Raw genomic sequence first — 23,682 nt, forward strand, 5'->3', positions numbered from 1 at the left:
AAGCTAGCTAGCTGTGCGTTTCCTCCAAGCTTCTGTCAGGTCATCGGGTCCCTTCTGTTGGGTACAGGAATTGTGTGGTGACTTCACGCATACTTTGGTATGCTGTTTCATGGTATCTACTTTCTGGTTCTAAACCCAGTACTGTGTATTGAAACCTTGACCCTGAGGGCCTCTGCTGGTTTCTGTAGGATTGTTCCTTATCCCTGTCGCTGAGGGTGAGAAATGCTCAAGGTGGAAGTCGGCTCAGTCGTGCTCTTGTTCTGATCTGCTGTCTCCCTGTGCCCTGCGGCTCCCTGGCTGCGTCAGCCTCGAGCTTTGGTTACTGATCCTCCTCAGATTTTCATAGAACTTAAAAGGACTGGTCTTCCATGAGTCCAAAGACCCTTTCCTCAGCGAAAGGTGTGTAATCCAGCTTCCTGGAAGGGGAACTTCTGGACCAGAGGATTAAATGTACACCTCCCAGGACTCACACCCACAGCAAGGAGAGCAAATTCGGCCTGGACTGGTGACCCCTGCACCTTGCCTACATAGGTTTAGGGGTCTTTCGTCTCCTGGATCCACAGGTTCCTGTCCACAGACCCCCTGTTAGGCCAGCAGGAGAGTTCAATGAGAGGGGCAACGAGAATTTTTGATCTGCTTGTTTTTCAGGTGAGTGCCCGAGCCTATCTTCCAAAGGATTTTCTTAGGAGAGTGACTTTTTTTTATATGAAATTTACTGTCAAATTGGTTTCCATACAACACCCAGTGCTCATCCCAAAAGGTGCCCTCTTCGATACCCATCACCTCCCCTCCCCTCCCTCCCACCCCCCCATCCACCCTCAGTTCTCAGTTTTTAAGAGTCTCTTATGCTTTGGCTCTCTCCCACTCTAACCTTTTTTTTTTTTTTTTTTCCTTCCCCTCCCCCATGGGTTTCTGTTAAGTTTCTCAGAGAGTGACTTAAAATCAAAGTCGGAATCCCAAGTGGTCAGAGCTGGATGGTTTCTTAAAACTATTGTCTTAAGCCATGTCTTCCCATGCGTATGGGGGCCCAGATCGGCTGAGCCCTTGCATGGCACCTCCCACCCCGAAGCCTGGCTTATGCTCTGCTCCAGGATGCAGGGAGAGGTGCTCTGAGGTCAGACCTCCGGGCTGCAACACTGTTCTGCCCTGAGCCCCACTGTGACCTTGGGCACGCCACTTTCCCTCCACCTGCTGTCCGGGCCCACATCTGTGAGACGCAAGTGGTAATGACCATTCCCACCTCATGCACCGTTGTGAGGAGCGAGTGGAGCTGAGTGTGAAGAGCGGACAGTGGGGCCTGGTATATGGCAAGTGCTCTAGAAGTCTCTGGGTTGTGTGGCCTGCATCTGCATAACCAGGGGAGCTGCTCAGTGACACGCAAGCTTAGTAAGACTTAGTAAGACTGGCTTTGTTCTAAAACAACCTAAGCTGAAGAGCCCCACTTGGGGGGCAGGAGATGATGCACTTTGTGGTCAGACCTGTCCGTTTCTGTGGCTTCCAACAAGGTCATTCTTCTCGGAGACAGCCTTCCCCTTTGCACACAAAGAGGAAGTGAACATTGTGCCTTGGCCCTTTTATTTGCAAAGGGTATGTTCTTAGGTCCCTGCACTTTGTGATCTTGGGTTCCCCTCCAAACTTGAAAAAGCACACCTCCCCCAGACCTCACCATCTGGCCCCCAGACAGTGACATCTGTAAAGCTAGGCTGTCTCAGGAAATCTCATTGGTGAAATGAATTCAGATAGGCTGGCTAGGAATGCTGTCACCAGGATGGGAACGGGGCTGAAGAAGCCTGAACAAAGAAGATTCCTAAATGGTCTCCATCCTCCTGAGCTGGGAGGGGGTTAATGCTGGTCTAGTGCTTCCACTGCTCATCTGGCCCCGGCAGTCCCCAAGGACTCCAGAGTGACCTGGAGGTGGACACAAAGGCATTGTTGCGATGGGGGGGGGGGGGGGGGGGGAGGGGAGAAAATAAGTGATCGTCATCTTGGAAAAATGTAGACTCATTATCTGAGGGCCTTTAACACCAGCAACCAGTTTGCAGGCCTGGAGGAGGGGTGGGGCTGCAATCCCTCTGGCCTGAATGGGAGGGTCAGACATCAGCCTTGGAAGAAGCAGATGCCCCTTTCTGTAAACAGGTTGGTTAAAGGAGAAATGTCCTGTGGAGTTTGCAGCGGGTGGGGTGGCAGGAAAGGGAAGGCCTGAGGGTCTCCTACGGGGCTGTAGGTGGTTCAGCTGAGGAAAAAGTTTCCATGCTCTTGGTGTCTGGCTGTCATTGGGCAACGAGCAGAGAGCAAAGGAAAGGGAAGAGCAGGAGCAGGAATGCGGGGGACCCTCACGCCTGGAGGAGTTTCCTGTGGGGACGAGGCCCAGGCTCCAGATGCCGAGTGCCAGCCTCTTCTTGCCTCTGGGGCGGCTGGAGAATGCAGTCCCACTGTACAGAACTGACGCTCTCGGCCCCTTGTTTCCCAGGGACTCCCGTGAAGAAGTTCACCTTCCTCTCCTCCAGCCTGCCTTTGGCTGCTGTTAGCTGAAGCGGACAGCTGGAGGAGAGAGGCCCCCGTGCTCTGGAGCGGTGGCCCCGAGGAGGCGGCCCAGCCACCAGGGGTAAGGTCACTTCTAGCCCCGATTTCTGTGATTGAAGCGCTTCCTTAGTGTGCTCTGCTACACGTAGGCTCGCTCAAAGGGGACCCATCCCTCCCTAACGTGGCCTTCTCTTTGACCTGCCCCCGAAAGAGAAAATGGCTGAGCTCCCTGGGTACTTGACGGAGGTGCATCCTACAGGGGGGAAGGAGGGGAGAGACTTGTGGGGAAGGTGGACACAGACACCTGAAGGGTAGTTACTGCAGATGGCAAGTGCTGGGCAGGGACAACCCCCGTCCTCCCTCCCAAGGGCCTCTGCCCAGAATGATGGCACCAAGGGGTGCACCTCCTCCCTGTGGCCCCCAGAGGGCGCTGTGGGTCCACGCAGTCCTCTCACCACTGGTGCCAGGGCCCCAAGCCGCAAAGCTGGTCATCAGGCCTTTCGCAGACCAACCCCAACTGACCCCATGAGGTCTTCATGTTGTCCCCCAACTCCTGAGTTCTGGCCTATCAGTTACTGAACCATAGCACTTGGGTCCATGTTTCTAGTGACCTTAGAAATTTTTTTTCCTGCCTCAGGTACCATTTTTAAAAAACCTTTATTTCTGCCTGGACTTTGTACCTAAAACAAACTACAACTGGTCCCAGAAGACCTCTGGACCCCAGTCGCCAGCTTACTGTTCTCCCTCTATTACCAGGTGGCAAACACCCTGCCTCCACCTTGCTGGGCCACACAGGCTTAGACTGTCCAAAGTTTGCAAACTGTTAACCCCAACAACAGCTCCCACGTGAGGGCCGTGGGGGTGGTGTCGGCTCAGGGGAGACCAGAAAAGCCCCTGCAGCCATCGTATTCCTGTCTGTGGGCTCCAGTCCCTCCACACAAACACCTTTTCCATCCTGATCAATGGCACATGTACTCAACACACGGGAATGATTTTCTCTTATCAGCTACTTCATTTGATGGAAGAGGAACACCAGAGCCCGGTGTTGGGGGACGGATGGAGGCTCAGGTCCTGGGTGAGGTGAGTAGGGGGTAGCCTCAACCCGGCTTTTGGCAGGAAGCCTGAGTAACCAGAGCATTAGCTCTGGGTTCCCTCTCTGGTCCTAAATGGGCTCTTCTCCAGCTCTGAGCAACCCTCTATCAGGAGTGATGAGACCAAGGTCATTGTTAACAAGTGTTTATTGTTAATAAAACCATGGTACATTTACAATAAGTGACATTAATGTATAGTTACAGTATCATACAATATTACAGCAATAAAATAACGCCTATTCCTTTGTACATCCAGCTCAAGCAGCTAGTCGAAAATATTTTCCAAGATTGCAAGCCCCCAGGGGCTTTTCAAGGTAACCAAAGTAACACCTCCTTAAGTGCCCAGGGCTTTTGGTGAATAAATAGTTTCTAAGGTGCAGCCAGACAGCCTGAAGAAGGCTACACCCGGAGCAAGCTGTCCGGAATGCTCCCCCAGTGTCTGGTCCATAAATATGACAAGTGTCCAGCCCGATGCTGCCCCTCCACCTAGGGAAGCCCGGGGCCTACAGCAGGCCCGGAGCAGGTAGGTGAGAAGCAGCAGGCCTTCTCCCGCCCCTTCCCTCCCACCACTGCCCCACCCTTTCTACCCCCAGGACCGCAGTTCCCAGTGAGAGGTGCCCCTCTCCAGCCCAAGTCGGAGGACTCAGCCAGGGGTGCATTTAGGGGTCTGCTTCCTGAGCCCACAGAGGCAGCCTAAATCTAGGCTTGGGGTTTCAGAATGGGCCCCTAAAAACAGCAGCAGCATGGGCTGAGGCCCCCGGACTCCTCCATGCCACCCTGTGCTTAGACTGAAAGCTCTGAAGGCATCAGTTGGGGAACTGCTCTACCACTAACAGAGCAGGTTTGTGGTCCCCAAAGGAGGGCCTCTGTCGGCCTAGACACCAAAGAGAATAGGACTGAGTGACCCTCTGTGCGGGGATCTTCAGGCCCCCTGGAGGCTCACATCAAGCCTTTGAAGGCACAGCCTTGAGGAATAAGTTCAGGGATTTGGACAGCCTTTCTGATGTGATGTTGAGAAAAAAATACCAGCTTCTGCATGAAGTGGCCTGAGGCCCAGAGTATACATTCCCTACATTCATCAGGATGCCTGTACCTCCAGGAGCCCCAGCTGGGACCGTCCGAGCTTATGGAGGCGTGGGGACTGCGGGTAGTTAGCTTCTGACCGTGCCTTCCAGGCCCTATTTCAAGCGGGAAGAATCAGGATCAGCCATAGATCTCCAGGAGGGGAGCACAAGAGGGTGAGTACACAGCAGCCCTCAAGGTGCAAACGGTATGGGGGTTGCAGGTGGGGGAAGGGCCACCTTTTGACCTTGTCTGCCCATAACTAGTCAAGCAGATACGATCGGGGGCAGAGGGTTGAAGGTGGGGCTGCCCAGTGACAGGAGGGCTCAGAGCACAACTACCTGTGCAAGGACAGATCACCACCAGAGGGGAGGTCTGGGGAAAGAGGGGGAAACTGAGTCCCATGAGCCTGGCTCCAGGAGGGCCTCAGCCAGCGCCCCGGCCCCCTCCATGGGGCAACAACCCATCCACAGACCCTGGCTACATACTCGTTCAGATGGCCCGGAAGCACTTGCTCCCAGCCTTTCACACCCGCTGGGATGCCTAGAGACAGAGCCCTGGCCCAGAGGGGGCTGGGTGTGCCGACCTGCTGTGCGCCCTGCCCCCTCACACTCGGGAGGTGATGTAGACGGAGTGCACGCGCTCGGCCAGGGTACTCTGCAGGTCCTGCAGCGGGTCCAGGCCCTGCACTTTGCTGTTGCGGCCGTAGATGAGCTGCCGGAAGGAGTCCTGCTCAAGCAGGGCCTTCATGTGCTTGAGGAAGAAGCCTTCACAGAACAGGGCCAGTTCAGGGGCATTGTGGATCTGTGGGGAGCAGGGGGGCGGGGGTGAGACCCACAACCTTAGCATGACCCCGGCACAGCCCCACCCGAAACCACCCTCCACCCTCCCCCAAATATTACCCATGGGCCAAGGCCCAGCACAGGCCTTGGCCCCCCCTGACCTGGACTCCGTCCATAAGCATCACCTCCAGGTTGGACTAATCTGGGCTCAAATCCCAGCTGTGCCACCAGAAACATCACTTGTTTTTGGCCCCAGCGTTTTCTTTGCCTACTTCCCACTGCTGCCATCATTGAATGGCGGTCATCCTTGCTGGGGCAGAAGCTCCCTTACTAATGGCAGGGTCAGGGAGACGGCACGAGGCCCGGCAACTGAGCCAGTAGGTGCTCAGTAACTATTCTAACTCTAGAAATATCAACTGTCCACTCCGAGCCAGGCAGTGGGCATCAGGTTCTGAGGTCCAGGTCTCTGCAGTGTGCTCTTAGAGCTGATGTTCTCCTTCGGGGAGACAGAAACCAGAGGACCAAGCAAAGTTAACGGCAGATGGAGGTCAGTGCTGTGAGGAAGCACGGGCAGGTGATGGCCATGTGGCAGGGGCCTTATGGAGAAGGGGGGGAAATCAGCGGGCTTTGTGAGGTGCTCCAGAAGGTGCTTTCCTGGAGGTGGGGATGGTTATCACAAGAGACCCGGGGGAGGCGGTAGCGGAGAACGAGCCAGGGCACTGGGTGAAGGGAGAGGTGGGTGGGGTGCTAGGGGCTTGGTGAAGCATGATATTTAGTCTGCAAGCAGAGGAAGCTTTGGGGGAGGAGAGGCGTTAAGTAGAGGAGTGACATGGTCCTAATGCTTTTCAAAAAGCCTGTGGACTACGGGGTGAAAGCCAAAAAGGGAGAGGCTGGGCCAGTGCCATGGTCCAGAGAGGGGGCGGGAGAGGCCCAGCGGACAGACTGTCGATGTGTTCACAAGAGCTGACCTAAATGAGGGAAACTAAAAAAGATTTACATATATATAAAGTATATAAAATTCTCATGTTTTGAGTCTAGGCACCTGAGCAGAGGGCCATGCTGTTGCTAAGGAAGGGGAAGATTCAGGAGGACAGGTTGGGTAAGAATCAGGTCAGAACCTGGGGAAGTGATGGGGCTCAGAGAAGCTCAGCCTTTTGCCCCAGGCACCCCCAGCCTGGTGGGGCACAGCTAGAATGTGAACTGGGATCCGCTTGGCTGGAAAGCTCTTCCCCGAGCTACATGCTGCTGAACAGCGATGACCCCAGACTCCAGAGAGCATTCCTGCCCCCCTCCAGTCCTCACACTGCCCCGCAAGTACTGCCCAGCTGCCTCTGTTTCTTAGCCAGGCCCCAGCGGGTCCTCACCTTGGCGTACTTGTACGTGTTCACGGCGCTCTCCACGCTGAGGGTCTGGGAGCACAGGATCTCGCAGTGCCTCTGTAGGGCATCCAGCTGGAACAAGCTGGCGGCTGACAGCAGCTGTGGGGGGGCGCGGAGGGAGGCAAAAGGCGGCCTTGGATGGGGGCAGCCAGGCCTGTGGCCCAGGCATCACGGAACAGAAAGCTGCTTCGTGCAGTGGGCCCTATGTTCTAATCCTCAGGCCCTGCCTGCCTCAGCAGGTCAAGTCTGAGGACGGATTTATTTCTGTTCTAGAGCACCTCGGTATTTGCTGGGACATCTTGGAAGGCACAGGATGGGTGACAGACACTGGTTGGGATTCCTGACCTCACAGAAGATCTTCAATCATAAGCTGCATGCTTTGTCTACACCACCTTCTACCCAGGTGCCTGGCTGGCAGGGGCTCTGTTTTCTAAGTGCGAGGAGGTGAGTGGGAGGCCCTGCTGCCTGCCTTTGATCCTCCTGGGCCCATTATCCCTACAGGGGAGCCTTTCCAGCCCCCACCCCCACCCCAGGCATGGCCCAGGAGGCAGTGGGCACCCAGTTCCCTGTCACAAGAAGAGAAAGGACCAGCAGGGAATCAGAAGGTCCTCGAAGAGGCCACCTCCCCTCCTTGGCTCTCCAATGCCATGTCTCTGAGCGCGGGGTTGAGAGCCAGCAGCCGGGCAGTGGGTGCACCGGCTCCCACGCCCTTCCCAGCACCGGGACCTCACCTCCAGGATGTCGGAGGCCGGGATGTCCATGGCTTCTGTTCCTCCGTAGTACAAATACTGCATCATCATCTGCAGCGGGAAGAGGCCCTGCATGAACACCAAATGGCCCCGCGGCACCCACGTCCTCTGGCTTCACCAGAGTGCCGCTCTCCACCCTGGGCCTGGCTGCGCCCTCCACCCTCTCCATGTGGATGCGTGCACATCCCCACTCACTGAAGCGGATATTTTGTGCAGTCTCTACAGGTCAGCCCCGAGACTCTCCCTCTTGATTTCCTGTATATACGACAAGCTTCCCTCTACGGGATGGTTTCACCCTCAACCTCATGACAGCCCCGTGAGCCCAGAAGGGAAGGTGCTGTTCACAGATGGGGAAACTGAGTCCCCAGGAGGGAAGGCAGCATGGCTCAAGTCACTCAGGTCTTCTGACTCCCACACCAGACTCTAAGCAGCACAATGCTCATTTCTCTTCTTACCTAAATTCTAAATAGGGGCCTACCCTCAGAAGCTGCTTCCAACTTTCCCGGCTGTGCTAGAACTCCAGCGTGGAGGTGAGAGCCAGACCCTGTCTGCCCCCTGGATTTGTTCCCTTGGACAGCAAGCTCAGAGCTGGGGCCGGGTCTGGTCCAGAGGTCACCTCGTTGCCTGGCCCAGACCTGGGGCTTGTGGGAACAGAGGGCCTGGGATATCAAATGAGGTGGCCTAGGACTGGGGAACTACATTTAATTTCACTGTGGTCTGTCACAAACTCTGCCATCACGCTGGAGCCTGGGAGGTTCCCAGTTGGAAAAAGAAAAATGATTCTCCCCGGTTGGCTGCAGAAACAGCCCCAGCAAGGAGCTGGCAAGTGTGTAAGTAAACACGGCTCCGGCCGGCACAGTCGGGCTCTGTTAGGAGCCGGCCCCCGGGCTGGAAGAGGCACCAGAGGGTCTAGGAAGCAGCCCAACCCTGGGGGAGAAGAGTGGGGAGATGGCCAGTCTGTCCAGGCCTGAGGTCAGTCCCTGGAGACTGTCCCTCCCCACAGAGCGGGGGGCGGGGGAGGCTCCCTCGGTCCAGCAGCCCCTGCTGGAGCACAGATGGAGGTGTCTGTCCCTCCAGGAGGTGTGCGCCTCAGGTGCCGTCCCCTGTGCTGGGCACGGAGTGGCTGTTTGGGATGCCGGCAGGACTGCCTTGGATGATCCAGCGCTGGGAGTGGAGCAGGCGGGGGGATGGGGGGTAGGATCTCCTAGGCTTGTTTGCTAAGGGGTGGCCTCAGGACAGCCCCTCAGCAAGAAGGGGCCTGGGGGTGTGGGCCGTGAGATGGGCCGGAATCCTGCAGCTCTCCTTCCCAGGCCCCACGGCTCGGGAGCTGGTTCGACAAGGCCCAGCCACCTGTGGCCTGTGGATCTCCCTGAAGTCCCTTAAATGGATATTAGTCTGTGGAAGCCAGAGTTGAACCGCTCCCTGGGAACCTTGCTGCGGGAGGCGGGTGGCCAGCAGGCAGAGATGGGTTGATTGTGCGCAGCCCAGCAGCCCGAGGGTCCAGACAGGCTGCTCTGGGAAAGGCCCCAGGCAGCGTCAGCTGCAGAGGGGGTGGCAGGGTCTCCTTCCGTCCCGGACAGGACCCCAGGAACCTGACTCCAGGAGGCTGCAGATACTGCTGGGACAAGACTGGGATCAGAAGCCAGGTAAGACCAGCCGGTCCTCAAAGGCCCGGGTGGGGTCGTCGGCAATGACCTTGGCAAGATCTAGGCTGGCCCTAACACTATAGCCGCTGACCACATCTAGCTTTTAAGTATTTGGAATAAGACTGGTCTGAATTGAGATGTCAAAAACACACTGCATTTCACATGCTTATGTTTTACATTCTTGGTATGAAAATATACTTGCTAATTTTTATATTGATCACATGTAATATTTTGGCTACCATGAGTTTAATATATTATTAATTTCACTCCATCTCCTGCTTTTTTATGTGGCTACTAGGAAATGTTAAATTACATATGTGTCTTGCATTATCTTTCTCTTGGATGGCATAGCTCAGATCTCCTTGGGCCTGTTTCCTCCTCTAAAAAACAAACCTAATGAACCCCTTCCCCCGCCTGCCCTCATTCCCTCCCATTGCTGTGAAAGCCAGGGAGATACTGTGGGGCTGCCCTGAAACTTCCAGCTTTGTTAGGAAACCCCGGTCCCGGATCAAAGCCCGGAAAGCAGAGGTCAGCATCTGGATGCTCCATCTGAGATGGCACTCCCCCACGTGGCAGAATTCTATAGCCAGAGAGCCCACATTTCCCAGGCCTGCGTGTGCCACGGATGTTAGACCTGATGTCCCTATTTACCCTCCCAACAGCCCCGAGAGGTCGTCAAGGGCTGCTAAGGCTGCTCTGACACGGATGTCCTCCCAGGGAGCGAGAACCCCTCCGGGCTGGGCAGCCACATGGCAGTGGGCACACATGTGCCCTCCCCCTACTCTGGCCCTGGCCCTGCTGCCTCTCCTGCATTGCCCTCCCATGTCTGGTCCTGACCCCACCTCATGCCCAGACTTTGGGCTTCTTAGCCAAAGCAGTGTCTAGAGCTGCCCCTTCTCCACGTGAGTTTGGAGCAAGGGATGGAAAAGAGGGAAGGAGAGACCCTCCCCTCCCCAACTCTGCTGCCTGTGCCAGACCCTGGGCCTCGCCTCCACCTTGTTGGTCACCAGGTCCTGTCCACCTCCCCTCACTGCACGGCCACCAGCCGCTCACCATCATCACACAGCTGGATTTCTTAACAGCCTCCTAACTGGTCCCCTGGACTAGTCATGACCCCTCTGGTCCCTTCCTCACCCTCCAAGTGAGCTTTGTAAATGCGAACTTGACCATTCCACACACATAACCTAAGGTTTGAATCCTGGCTCTGTCTCTGACTCTTCATCTATCAAGAGGTGATAATACACCTACACCTCCTAGGACGGTGCTGTGCTATGAAGCTTAACTGATGAACACAGTCAAAGCACTTGGAGCCACGCCTGGCTAAGTGAGAGCGATGGTGCTATAGGTTAACGGTCAACCCCTTCATGTGATGGCACCCTGTGGCAGCTTCAGACTCGTTTCTGGATGTTCTTCTGAACCACTAACCAGACTGGATCAGAGGACATTTCTTGAACACACTGTGGTCTCTGCTTCTGTGTGCACAGTTCCCCCTGCCTGGGCCTCCCGATGGCTGGCTAGCTGCCCCAGTCCCTGACGGCCTCTGCAGATTTGGGTTAGATGCCCCTTTTCCGTGCTCCCAGTGCTCCCCGTGCATACAGATCACTCTCTGATGGCTCTCTTGTAGTCCTGTCTCCTGGTGGAGGGGGCCGGGTCCTGTTTAGTGCCATCCCCACAGTGGCCACAGATGACAAAATGCCAAGTAAGTGGGTGAAGACAGCAGGAGGAGGAACGAGGCCGTTTTAGATGGTGGCTCTCTGTGCTTTTGTGAGACTCTGACCTCTCCCACTAGGTCACAGAGCTCTCCTGTGCAAGGCCAGGCCCCGGACCCACATACCAGCTGTCCCTGGTCTCGGTCTCAGTCCCTGGGGGTCATCCGGGCAGCCCGGAGCCCCTCCTCCCCCCCCCCCCCCCCCCCCCCCCAGCCTGGAGACCTGTAGTTGCCACTTTCCCAAAAGGAGCTCTCTGCCGGGGCTCCTCCCTCCAGACTCTCTGGCCCCGACTGGCAGCCAGCCCGTGGAGTTTCCATCACACTACCTCCGATGTTCTCCAAAGTTAGGGACTGAAAGACCCGACCTGGGTCCTCCGCAACCAGGACAGGCTCACCCGGCTTTTTCTGCCTGGCCTTCCTGGTTGGGGGTCTGAGGCCTGGGAGGGGAGGAGCAGCCCACACCATGCTTCCCAGAGTGAGCACAACCCCCGCGTCCCGCCTGCAGGAGGCAGGGGGCTGACGCCACAGGGAGGTCTGTGCTGTGCTGCGGGGAGCTCGCCCTGAGGCACAAGGGCTCATGCACGTGTGCCAGGCCTTACGTGTCTGTCAGTCTGCCCATGTAGTCGTTTGGTGGTCAGAGCTCAGGACTCATGAGTGAGGCTCTGAAGCCACAAGCCCACACAGGAATGGCTACCTCTGCCTGGGAAAGGCCAAGACACTCCCACCTGACCACTGATGTAGCGAACGCAGAAGGCACCGGGGATGGAGTGGAAGATGGCGGCCAATCCCAGCTGCCTCCCAGCCCAGACAGACAAAGCCAAGGGGCCCTGGGGGTGGGGGGAGCTCCCCCCACCCCACCCCTGAGAAGCACAAGGCACAGAGAACCACACACCTGAAAAATGTGGTACTTCATGTCGCTGATCTCAATGGTTTTGCTGCTGTTGCCATCCTGTTCTGATTTATTGGTCATCAGCGTCTTGAACCTGGAGCGAAAGGGGAGAAACAAGGCGGGTCTTGAGCATGACTTTTACTCCATCATTCTGCAGCAATGGCGCCATCCATCACCTGGCCGGTCACTGGGAGACGGGACATTTTTAAAATTACTGCAGCGCTCCCAAAATGATTCTCGGCAAATGGCGTCTTACATCACCCTGGACTGACAGCCGGGCTGGGCCCCAGTGCGTCCCCACTGCCCCCCAGGGGTGACTGTGACGCCTGTGGCAGGAAAAGTGACTCTTCATTCCCAAACATTTATATTTTCTAGCGAAAGTAGGAACTCGAACAGGAATACAACCTCAGGGCTCCTCCTGGAGAGCTCTCGTCCCATCCCCTCTGTCCCTCTGTCCACATCGTCTTGTGCCCCCTGTGGGGCAGCGGGACTCCATGGTCGCGTGACCCATCTCCACAGGACAGGCTCCTCTGTCACCTGGTGTCTAACGAAGCCACTCCCACCCCTCTTCCCGATGCAGCCTACCTGTTAGAAGCCGTCACCAGCAGGACTTTATGCGCATAAAACAGCTTTCCTTCCACTAGGAAGGTCACATCTGACATCTCCTTGTTGTTCAGAAAGTGAGGATCTGTGCCCAAAAGGAGAGAAGAGAAATGACTAGGGCCCCCCCACTACCGGGTGCTGGCTAAGCATTCTGAGAGGTTGGGGGATACAAAGGGGAAGAACAGAGAAACTGAGGCCCAGGGCCTTGGCGCTAGGAATGGGGAACAAGAGACAAACAGGGAAAGATAAAGGCAGACAGACAAGGAGGGGGATCTGGAAAGGTCGGGTGGGCGGGGGCAGGCCTCACCTAGCCTGGCGGGCAGGGTCTTCCGGATCTCTGGAATGCTGGGGACCGGGCTGCTGCCGTAGCAGTGCGTGAAGATGGCAGCCAGCTGCTGGGTGACGGAGTCGTTCTGCGGGGCAGGGGCAGAGAAAGGGCCTGTGAGCTCGCCCGCCCGCCATGGCCGTCTGTTTATAGCTACAGACACGTCAGGCTAATTTCAAAAGTCCAGGCCTGGATTAGAGCAGCCGCTGTCTTTTATTCCTCCTGGATCTGGCTTGGCAAGAGATGCCTGTTCCTCCATCACTGAATCCCCAAATTGCTTTCCTAGCCAGGCTCCAGCCCCGACAAATCCACGGCCTGTGGCCTCGGCAGCCAGGCAGTGGGAGTCTGGGTGTGGGGGGTGCGGGAGGGTGCCGGTGTCTGTCTGTCGTGTGTCGGTCTGCGTGTCTGCCGTCTGGGCCGGGCCCTGGAACCCGGCAAGCTCAGGGTGGGGACCTGCCCAATGTCACTCACTTTGCTGGTCTTGAGGATGTCGAACATGAGCTGTAAGCCCTCGGTCACCAGCTCCTCGTTGTATTCCTCCTCCTTGATGGAGCTGAAGTCCCGCAGGAGGCTCTGCACCACCGAGTACCGCGACTGGGAGAAGGAGGTCCTCAGGGACTCGATCCAGACGTGCAGCTTCCAGGGGACGCCTGGGTGCAGGCAGGGGAAGGGCAGGCCTCAGCAGAGCGGGCCCTGGACAGACCCTCCCCCCCCCGCCCCCCCGCTTTCTCGGCAGGCTCTCCCGCACTGTGCCCCCTCCGGTCCCCTAGCATCCCGCCCTGTCCCCTCATGCTGAGTGGCTCTCTCCGAAGCCAGCTGTAAAGAGCTTCCTTTTGGCCTGACAGGCTTGCTGAGGTCAGGGGGATTTCAGGTTCTTATCAGATGAGGGAGAGCTGGCCGAGTGCCAGGAACCCACAGGGCTCAGCCTGAGGCCACGCCAGTCCCACCGTCTCTGGGGCCCTGGAACTACTTACTGGGAAGACCTATTAATTATGAGGGATGGCCAGGTGGACTTGGATGCCTAGAAAATAGGCAGGACACACAGGCCCACGCCTATCTAGAAGGCTGAAATGAATCCTGACCTACCTCAGAGGGCTTTTACCAACACTCAGGTCACTGGCATTCAGTGGCACATAATTACTGTGTACCAGCTCCCTGGAGTGTGTCAGTGAGGCCATAAAGTAACTTAAAACTACTTTGTGAAGGTCATGACAAAAACTAGTAATTTTCCTGGTAATTAGAGACCTAGCTTCTTACCCCCCAGCCTCATATGGATTTAAACAAAAAAGGATGGATGGCATTCCCTAGGGACACATGACTTAGGTGGCATTAACATCCTCAGTTTGCTGACTGTAGATGGGAATGATACACCCATTTTACAGTGAAGAACACTGAGCCTGACCGGCCGCAAGAAGGTAGCATGGCCTCCTGCTCCCCTGGCCCAGTGCTAGGGGTCTGTGTGTCGTGGCCCCTGTGAGAGCAGGGACACCGCTGCCGTGCACCGAGCGCTCGTGGCGAGCCAGAGCCAGGCCCTGTGCCTCACGTGACATCACACTCTTAGATGAGGACCATCAGCGCCTGTGGAATGGCTGGGACCTCACCCAGGTCTGTCTGTGTGTCTGAGCGGCCTCCCTGGTGGAAGGACAGTCCCACAGACTTGCAGACCCGAGGAGTGGAGAGTTTGGCCGAGTGACAGGAGAACATCCAGGTGACCAGAAAAGTTGACTCAACCCCGGGGCCGCACATCCCAGGCCGTGACCAGGCCCTGGGGCGGGGAAGCTCTGACCAGGGAGGATGAAGGGCCTAAGGCGGGGCGATGCCCTCAAGACGCACCTCTGCTGAGGACTGAGGCTCCGGGCAGCTCCTGTCCTGGCCATCAGCCATCAGGCCTGCGTAGACCGGTCCCGCCTGGTGCCCTGCTGCCTTGTGGCCCATCTGCCCCTGTGGGCACCGCCCCCTTCCTGTCTGCCGCAGAGCAGGAGAGCGCGCGTGCGCGTGTGTGCGCGCGTGTGTGTACGTGCATGCCTGCGAGTTCTCACCCAGCGCCCTCAGCTCCATGGTGATGTCCACGTAGCCGTGCTCAGCACTGTAGTACATGGCCTCCTGCAGGGCCTTCGTGCGGGTCCGGCTCAGCCGCACGGGCCCCTCACTGCCGCTGCCCTGGCTGGACGCGTCACTCTCCTCCACACCTTCGGCCAGGATCTCCTCCAGGGACAGCACGTCCGCTTTGGCCTGCTGAGGCTGGGTCAGGAGCTTCCTCAGGACGTTCCTGCAGGCCAAGGGACAAAGGAGGGTGACGCCTGAGGTCCTCACCATGGACGGAACCACCTGAGGTGCCTTCCAGAGCCCCGGGGCCCATATGGGAGCTACGGGGCACCTGTGGGCACAAAGTGTGCACGATCTCCCCCTCCCAGGCGGGCTGGGCCAGGCCTCCAGCGCCCTCCATCTGCAAGCCGCCCAAGGGAGGCAGGGAGGACACCAGGGCCTCCCCTACCATCCTGGTACTACTAAGTCATGGGCTTTGGGGCCAAGCAGGCCCCGCCATTTTGCCTGTGTGATCTCAGACAGGTTGTTCTATGTCTCTGTGCCCTGACCGCTCTGTCATCTACAGAACAGGGTGCCAGCCTCACCCTCCTCCAGAATTAATGTCAGGCCAAGGTGATGGCATCACACGTAGAGCCTGACACATAGCGGTCCTCTGAGATAGCAGCCAATTTTACTCATGGGAAGTGTCTGAAACATAGGAAATGCTCACATTCATTTGTTTTTCCTTCCTTCCATTAGGAAGAATGACCTAAAGTCAAGACGCCTGTTATACAGAATTCAGTGTGTAGAACATTAGACTTGACGTAACGTGTTCCCATGTACTGTTGCACTTAACCCCGTGAGATCCCACGGACGCTGCCATTCATGTGTGATGAATACAACTTGCTCAAGGTCACCCTGGGCAGGAGTACAGACTCAAACCCAGACTTCTGGTTCCATGTCCCAGGCTCATTCTGTCACATCCTGTGGCCTGGGATGGCTGCAGCATGGGCAGGTCCAAAGGTCACCTGGGGGCTGAGCCTCCTTCCGGCGGCAGCCCAGCCCAGCCCCCACCCCATTCTGTGCTGGAGGTCATGTTGTGCCATGCAGAGACCCCTCTGAGAGACTCGGGGTCATCCGGCGGTAGCTTTGCTCACCAAGTTTACAGAGCACCCACTTTGTGCCGTGCACGGGTATGTAAAGGTGAGCCAGCCATGCCTGTCCTCGATCCATGTTCCAGAGAGAGAGAGTGGGTAGCAGGTGAGTGGACAGACGGTCTCCACGCAGGGTGAAGAGGTTTTGAGAAGGGCGTTGGAGAACAGGAAGTAGTTGGCCCGGCTGCCCCTCCCTTCTGGCCCCTCCCCTGCCTGCTAATAACCTCCTCTCTGTCTGACTTTGCCCCCCAGAGCTGCCGGATGGTTCTGGGCTCAGCCCGCTGCCTCCCCGCCACAGCCCTGGGCAGGCCTGGCCCCCACAAAGCAAGATCCGCCATCTGCTCTGGCAGCGGGGTGTGATTTCCCACACGGCCGCCAGGAGCTTCTTCGAGGCTGAGCCATATGCTGTGCGAAGGCCCCGGGGGTCCAGGAGGCCACCGTGGGCCCGGAGAAGAACCACTGAGCACAGGAAAGGACGTGGCCCCGAGATGGGTCAGTACTGGAGTCTATAGGAAATGGGAGAGCCTGCCCTGGGTGTTGGGAGACCCAGGCTGCAGTCCCGGTCTGCCGGGAACGAGCTGGGGGGCCTCTCCCAGCAAGGGGACCTCTCTGCCACCCAGTGTCTCTGGGCGTCCAACATCTGAGGCCTCTCTGCTGATCGAGGACCTGCTCGTCTTTCTGGGTGGCTTACATGCACAACTCCCATCTGGAAAGATCTCTAGCTCTTTTGCTGCCCCTGGGGGAGCCTGTTTCGTGCTCCCACATCGCACGGGGTGGGAACCCCAGGTGGGTACCTGTGGCCATGGGCGGCTGAGTGGCTGAAGCAGTTCATATCTTCATGGAGGGAGGAGGCCATGCCATTGGCTTCCAGCATGCTGAGTAGGGGATCAGCGCCTCGGCTCAGCAACAAGCTGACCAGCTCGTAGTTCCCTGGAAGACAAGGCCGACGAAGGATGCTACCCCTGCCCACAGCACCGTGCCTGTCTGCTGGCCCCCGCCTGGGTGCCGAGCTCTAGAGAAACACTGATGAATGGGGCCAGGGGGAGGCCTCAGACAGAGGGGTTTCAAGGCTCGCCCCAGGGATCTGGGCACGGGGCCGCAAGTCCAGCTACGGGCTGAGCCAGCTTTATACTTACCAGCTGCAGAGGCTAGCTGCAGCGGTGTCTCCGTGTAGCTGTCCTCACCGCCAGTCACTGCTGAGCCCTCCACGTGGGCACCGGCATCCAGTAGCAACTGCAGGGCACAGGACAGGACACGTCAGTGTAGCAGGGAGTATCTGTGAGAAGGGCCTCGACGAGTTCCTTCTAGGCATGTGACCGAGACCCTACTCCCCCTGGGCAGCCGAGGAACTGGAACTTTAGAACTTGGAGTTAGCCTCAGGGCTCCATGTTTCTAGAATCTTCACCTCTGTTCTTGTGACTTTGGACCAAGCCCCTAAGCCGTGGGGACATCTGAACTGTTTCTCGCTTTTAAATGCTTTCCTGGGGAGGGACGCCTGGGTGGTTCAGTCAGTTAAGGGTCTAACTTTGGCTCAGGTCACGATCTCGTGGTTCACAAGTTCGAGTCTCACGGTGGGCTCAGAGCCTGGAGCCTGCTTCAGATTCTGTGTCTCCCTCCCTCCTTGCCCCTCCCTGGCTCGTGCTCGCTCTCTCTCTCTCTCAAAAATAAATGTTAAAAAAAATTAAAATAAAAAAAAATGCTTTCCTATGACTTAATTGTGGTGACCTTTCTAAAAAATTATGCAAATGAACAGAGTGGAAAGTATCATCCCAATCCAGCAGGGGAAACTGAGGTGGGGGAACTGAGGTTCTGGGAGGCAGCAGAAGTAGTGGGAAAGGCACAGGTATTAGGCCCAGAATGAGCCGAGTGCCAGTGCCGGCCACCAACCAGTCAGGGACCTGGGGCACAAACCTCAACCCCTCTGGGCCTCGGCCTTCCTCATCTGGAAAACGGCAAAAGGCCGTTGATACGAAATGGCACTCAACCCACCACGGGGATCCAATAACCAGAAGGTTCTCGCTGAGAGGTCTGGCAAGCAACCTGGGGCTGAGAGGCGCAGGACTGGGGGGAAAGCTCGTCATCCAGGGTGCCTCTCTCCATGCCGGCAAGGGCAAGATGGCCCGGGGCTGGCGGATACCCGGCAGTTCCAGCTGAGCCGGGCCGGCTTTGCCTCGGGGCAGGGGCGGTGTCTGCACTGCCCCAACAGGCCACCGCCGGCTTCGTCTCACCTTCCCTGACCTGACCGGCTGCTCCGGTGGGAGCACTTCCATCCTTCCCGGGTTTCTGGACACCAAACCCTCCTCGGAGCCTGCACCCGGCAGGCCAGCCTGCACGGCAGCTGTCTCACACCTGGAGACCAGGTACGAGGGGTCGAGGCTGCCCTCCACGCCTCCACTGCATCGCCTTTCCGGGTGGCTTACATGCACAACTCCCATCCGGAAACCTCTCTAGCTCTTCTGCTGCCCCTGGGGGAGCCTGTTTCGTGCTCCCACATCACACGGGGCGGGAACCCCAGGTGGGTACCTGTGGCCATGGGCGGCTGGGAGGCGGGGAACGGCCGTCAGCTGGAGGCTCTTGTCAGTCAGAACCCAGCTGTGGCTGCCGCCTGAGCCGGTGTGCCAAGGCGGGGGAGGTGGAGGCCTGCCCGATGGGGCGAAACTGGGCACCAATCCAGGCAAGTCCAGGGCACGGCCCTGCAGGCCGGTCTGGGCTAGGCTGGAAGCCTGCTCGGGTCGTTAGGACGGCGGTAACCAAAAAGCAGGCAGGATAGGGCAGCGGGCCTGGTGAAGACCACTCACTGAGTCACTGCCACAGCCCAGGGCTGTGCTGACAATGATGAATAGCCTGGACATGACCTCGGCCCTCAGAGGACTTGCAATCTAGCAGACAAACGGACAGACAGACAGACAGCAAGGTGTGACGCGAACTCCCAGGAAGGGGCGTGCAACCCTGTATACCCCAGTGGCCTGAGGAGCAAAGGAGTCTGGGAGTCGAGCGGCAGTGTGGCTGGTGTCCTACCCGGGGTGGGACGCTGCTCTGCTCTACTTCTGGGCCCGAACCCCATCCTCACACCGGCCACAGCTACCTTGGGCCGAGGTGGGCACCGTGTGGCGTAGCCTGGCTTGACCCCTGAGCTGTGCCCCTCTGAGTGCCCTCAGGAACTGGGAGACTGAAAGACTGGGCCTGTTAATGGGGATGGGCAGAGCCAGAAGGACGCCATGATACCGAGCCGGCTCTGGGGGACCATTCACGAGGGAGGAGAACGAGCATGAGGTGGGGGTGGGGGGAGATGGCTGGAAGAGGGAAGACAGAGCACATCTGCAGCTTCCAGCACGCCCCGGGACTCCCTGACAGACCCGGAGATGCCGGCCAGGCCTGCTACTGCTCAGGCCTGGGCCTTACTTGCTGAGGCCACACATATCCTTGTACGAAAGCCCTCTGCCTGAGGCAAAGTGGGGGGCGGGGTGGGGCCCGCCCTGCTGACCCGGTGGCTGACTCTAAGCAGTACCTCTGCTCTCTCTGATTCCAGGCGGCCGCTCGCTTGGGCCAGGCAGGGGCTGCGTCTGGGGCCCGGCGCACCTGGCAGAGGCTCACCTGGACTACAGAGATGTGTCCGTGCAGCACAGCAAATGTCAGCGATGTCCAGTGCCGGCTGTCAGGGTGGATGGAGGGGTGCCTGGGAGAGTTGCTTGGAACCTGGAAAATGCCACGGATGAGCGGTTTTTGTGGGCGAGTGACATTCCCGGGCAAGACACACATGCGCCTGAGCTAAGGGGGTATCCCGCAGGGATGGGGACTAGGAGCCAAGTCGGGTGCTTTCCGGGTTCAACCGGCAACGTCTGCCTGGAGCGCCATGTAGACAAGGCTCAAAAGGATGTTTAAGGGCGCCTGGGTGGCTCGGTCGGTTAAGCGTCCAATTTCGGCTCAGGTCATGATCTCGCGGCCCGTGAGTTCGAGCCCCGCGTCTGGCTCTGTGCTGACAGCTGGGAGCCTGGAGGCTGCTTCGGATTCTGTGTCTCCCTCTCTGTGTGCTCCTCCCTCACTCACACTCTCTCAAAAATGAATAAATGTTTAAAAAAAAAAGGATGTTTACTTAGTGCTGCTGGCCCTGGGCAGATCCACCGCAGGAAGGGCACCAGGCCGCAGAGGGAAGCAGAGCTAAATGCATCTGGGGACGGTGGATGTGGTAGGGGCGGGAGGGGACGAGGCTGGTTAAGAGGGACCGGTGTTACGGTAACAGAACCATGGCCATTCTCTCCACTCACCCCCCTGCTCTCAGACACAAAGCCCAAGTTTGAGGCAATGCCCTCTCTGCTGTTATCTCCGTACCCATTCCTCCAAGAACCATTTAGCCGGTTGTCCAAAACACTGCACCCAGCGTGGCTGCTGGACATCTTGGGTGCTCCCTTGCTGGGCCAGCGGCCCGGCTGTGGCTCTTTGGGGCCTGCTCACCTGGATGTCCAAGTTCGCTCCCGCGTCAATCAACATCTGGACCATCGCTTCATCCCCAGCAGCGCAGGCATACATCAGCGGCGTCAGACCCTGTGTGAACCAGAGGCAGACGCTAAACCATCTGGAAACAGACACAGTGACACGTACTCCACAGGCCTCGGTCCCAGAAACCACCGTCCCGTCTCCTGCTTGACTCGGCTGCTCATCCTGAGCAGTCCTGTGTCGCGGCCCAACCTCTGCCCTTTCCGGGCCCACTGGACACGCCACACGTGAAGGGTGAGCAGGGGACAGTTCCACAGGCACCGTGGGACACAGGGGTGAGGAGCCCGGGCCCCGCGGCCGGACTCGGGCACAAAGGTCACCTCTGCCACGGCGAGCTGTAAACTTAGTCCAGGTTACTGGTCTCCCTCTGTGCCTCAGTTTCTTCATCTTTAAAAGGAGGATAACGACAGTATCTACCTCAGAGATTTGTGAACAATACGAGTTACTACGTGTAAAGTGCTCAGTACAGAGCAGGCTTACCTTAAGAGCTACCTAATTAAAAGAACACAACGAATGACCCCATCCCTGCTACTGTCACGCTGCCATAGCCTAACCCGCCCCAGGCCCTGCGCGCCTCATCGCCGTGCGAAGTGATTCACATGCAGCGTCTCATTTAGTCACCGTAATATCCCTGTTAGGGAGGCTCTATTCTCATCCCCACTGTACAGACGAGGCACAGAGAGACCCAAGGCAAGGTCACACAGGGTGCGGGAGGAAGGGCTGGCCCTGGAACCAGACCCGCCTGAGCTGCGAAGCTCACGCTCCGGGGCTGCGCACGGAGGGCGGAGAGGGCTCTGCCTTGACCATTTCGTGCTACTGAGCAAGTCAGCGCTTTTCCGAAAGCTGAGGCCCAGTCCCTCCCTGCGTTTGGGCGGACGGTTAGTGGGGCCGCCTCCTGGCTGGGAATCTTTCTCCGTGGCCAGTAATAGCAAAGACAGCAGTGGAAAGTGTTATTCCACAGCTGGATCCTGGCAAGCGTTTGTCTGGAGCCCTGCGATGTTATTTATTAGGTTATTTGTGTGTAGACAAGATCTCCTTACCTCATAAATCCTTGCCTAGTGCCCAGAGATAAAGAAATGGCCTGACATTAGTCATGGGCGAGAGGGCTGTTTACCCACAGATCATTCTATAAATACCAAGGTTGAGGGAACAACAGGATCGAGCATTTAGAGAGGAGCCAAGTGCTGCAGAGTGAGGCTCGGGCTTTGTTTCAGCCCCTGCTGCACATGCTCGACTTCTTGTTTCCCACACATCTGTGCACGGTTCAGCATTTAAGTCGGGGGGTCTTGTGAGAAGCAACTGTCAGCCCCATCCCCGAGGCAGGTACAGGAAGACGGCTGGTGACCAGCGCTCACAGATAACCGCTGTCGTCCTCACGAGGACAACAGGACCCAGAACGAACATTACTGAGCCTCAACTACGTGCCTGACGCGGACGTGTCCCCTAACCCTACGGGGCAGGCACCGCCGGCCCCCTTTGCTGGGGGCGAGGCAGCCTGTCCTAGACGCCAGGGCTTTGACAGGGTGGACGGCCCTGCGCCCCGAGGAGGAAGAGGATGCCCCAGGACAAAAGCTCCTGCAAGGCCCTGGGACCTGTGCTGACAGAGGCGCCCCAGGGAGATCTGACGCCCAGCCTGTCGCCTCCCCGCTGCCCTGCCTCGGCACCTCCCCGACCCTACCCCAGCAGGTGTCCTGACTGCCCCACCTCCGTGCTCTTGCTCTCCGGGTCATCTCCTGTCCTGGGAATGCCTGTCCCATTGCTCTGTGCTTCATCCCCCTGCTCCTCCCAAGGCAAGGTCCTCCTGGCTCTGGCTGGGCTTGGACCCCTCCAGGGGACCCCCTCTCCTGCCACTCCACCTGACCCATCACCAGTCCAGGGCCACCCGGCCTTGGGGTTGACCTGGCACATCAGCCCGCCCTGTCCTGTGCTGTCATCTCGTGGGAGAGCATTCCACCCAAGCCCTCCGCTGTCACCGTGCCTTCCACACGCTTCCGTGTGGCCTTCCAAATTGTAGTGCCGTCACCTCCATGGCAAGAACTCACAAGGCCGCGTCAGATAAACAAATCGGACAGTGCCTTGTGGCGAAGGGCCTGGATTCAGATGGCTTGTAAGCCCAGTTCTGCTCCTTGCTAGCTGTGTGACCTTGGGTAAACCAACTTCTCTGTACCTCAGTTTCCTCATCTGTAAAACGGGGATAATGATAGTACAGACATCACAGGGCTGCCGTCAAGATTGAATGAGTTCATCTGTGCAAGGTGCTTTGAACAGTGCCTGGAACATAGCAGTGAGCTCTATAAATGTGAGCTCTTCAGAGCAAAAACAATAAAGCAAACAAAAAAAAACCTTCAAGTTAAAGTCTATCTAAAATTATAAGTCACTTCCAACGCTTCCTTTTCCAGCTCGATTTTACTCCTTAGCACTTTTCACGAATCTGCTCTGTATTGGACGTCTCTATTTCCTAGCACGTGTTTGCCTGCTACTGCCACCAAGGCGGCGGGTTCCGCGGGCCTGGCACGCGGGAGGCGCACGAGGTGCCCTAAAGCACGCCCTCGTGACTGACGCCCAAAGCTGGAAATCCAGCTGACTCCTCTGGACTTTGTCCCAGCCCTGCGCCATCTGGGACAGCCTCCAGCCCTCCAGACAGTGGAGGCAGAACCTCCGTTACAAGGGTTTTCCAAGGGGTGCTAGGAAGGTCCTCGAGCTGACGTCTCACCAGGAACAGGCAGGGCGCGATTTGGGAGGCCGCCCGTTTGTCAGCAGCACAGAGCTGAGCGGCTCTCAGGTTTGGGACAGAAGGACTGGGCCACCACCCGGCAATGACGAGGCCCCGACTCTGTGCCCTACGCCTGGCTAGCGGAGCTCTCTGCACGCACCTGGTCGTCCATAGTGTTCACCCCGTCGGGGCCCAGGGCCTCGATCGCCTGGTTGATGAGGTCTGTCCTTCCGCAGTTGAGCATGCGGAAACCCAGGTCCTGCTTGAATTTTTCGGTAGCCGCTCGGGCATCCAGCCTCCGGAAGGAGCTGAAACAGCACTCGGGTCTGTGCAGAAAAGACCCACAGGTGTGTGAGTGTGACCGCGTGTGACACTTTTGGCTAGGACATCGCCCCTCAAGGAGATGTGGCACAGCTATGCCAGGCTGAGTGGGGGGATGACAGGGTGGATGGGAAGGACGGGAATCGCTATTGGATCGGCAAAGAATGGCCTTGGCGTGCGCCATGCTGCCAAGCGTCCATACTTCCGTTCTTCTACAC

At 57.7% G+C, this 23,682-nt stretch overlaps 1 protein-coding gene across 2 annotated transcripts in view; it reads right to left on the minus strand.

Moving 5' to 3' along the window:
• Positions 1-3,743: 3,743 nt before the first annotated feature.
• Positions 3,744-23,682, minus strand: part of ABTB2 (ankyrin repeat and BTB domain containing 2) — a 175,406-nt gene continuing 155,467 nt past the window's right edge. For both annotated transcript variants that reach the window (XM_047879309.1, XM_047879310.1), the window contains exons 5-17: positions 23,304-23,469; positions 20,389-20,478; positions 19,531-19,632; positions 17,073-17,169; positions 16,731-16,866; positions 14,797-15,026; positions 13,229-13,407; positions 12,740-12,845; positions 12,415-12,517; positions 11,833-11,923; positions 7,569-7,637; positions 6,823-6,936; positions 3,744-5,480 (exon numbers count right to left, since the gene is read on the minus strand). In XM_047879309.1, coding sequence (XP_047735265.1) covers positions 5,283-5,480; positions 6,823-6,936; positions 7,569-7,637; positions 11,833-11,923; positions 12,415-12,517; positions 12,740-12,845; positions 13,229-13,407; positions 14,797-15,026; positions 16,731-16,866; positions 17,073-17,169; positions 19,531-19,632; positions 20,389-20,478; positions 23,304-23,469 — 1,681 coding nt within the window. In that variant the 3' untranslated portion in view covers positions 3,744-5,282. The remainder of the gene's footprint in view (positions 5,481-6,822; positions 6,937-7,568; positions 7,638-11,832; positions 11,924-12,414; positions 12,518-12,739; positions 12,846-13,228; positions 13,408-14,796; positions 15,027-16,730; positions 16,867-17,072; positions 17,170-19,530; positions 19,633-20,388; positions 20,479-23,303; positions 23,470-23,682) is intronic.

Source organism: Prionailurus viverrinus, chromosome D1, assembly GCF_022837055.1.
Source record: "Prionailurus viverrinus isolate Anna chromosome D1, UM_Priviv_1.0, whole genome shotgun sequence".
Lineage (NCBI taxonomy): Eukaryota > Metazoa > Chordata > Mammalia > Carnivora > Felidae > Prionailurus > Prionailurus viverrinus.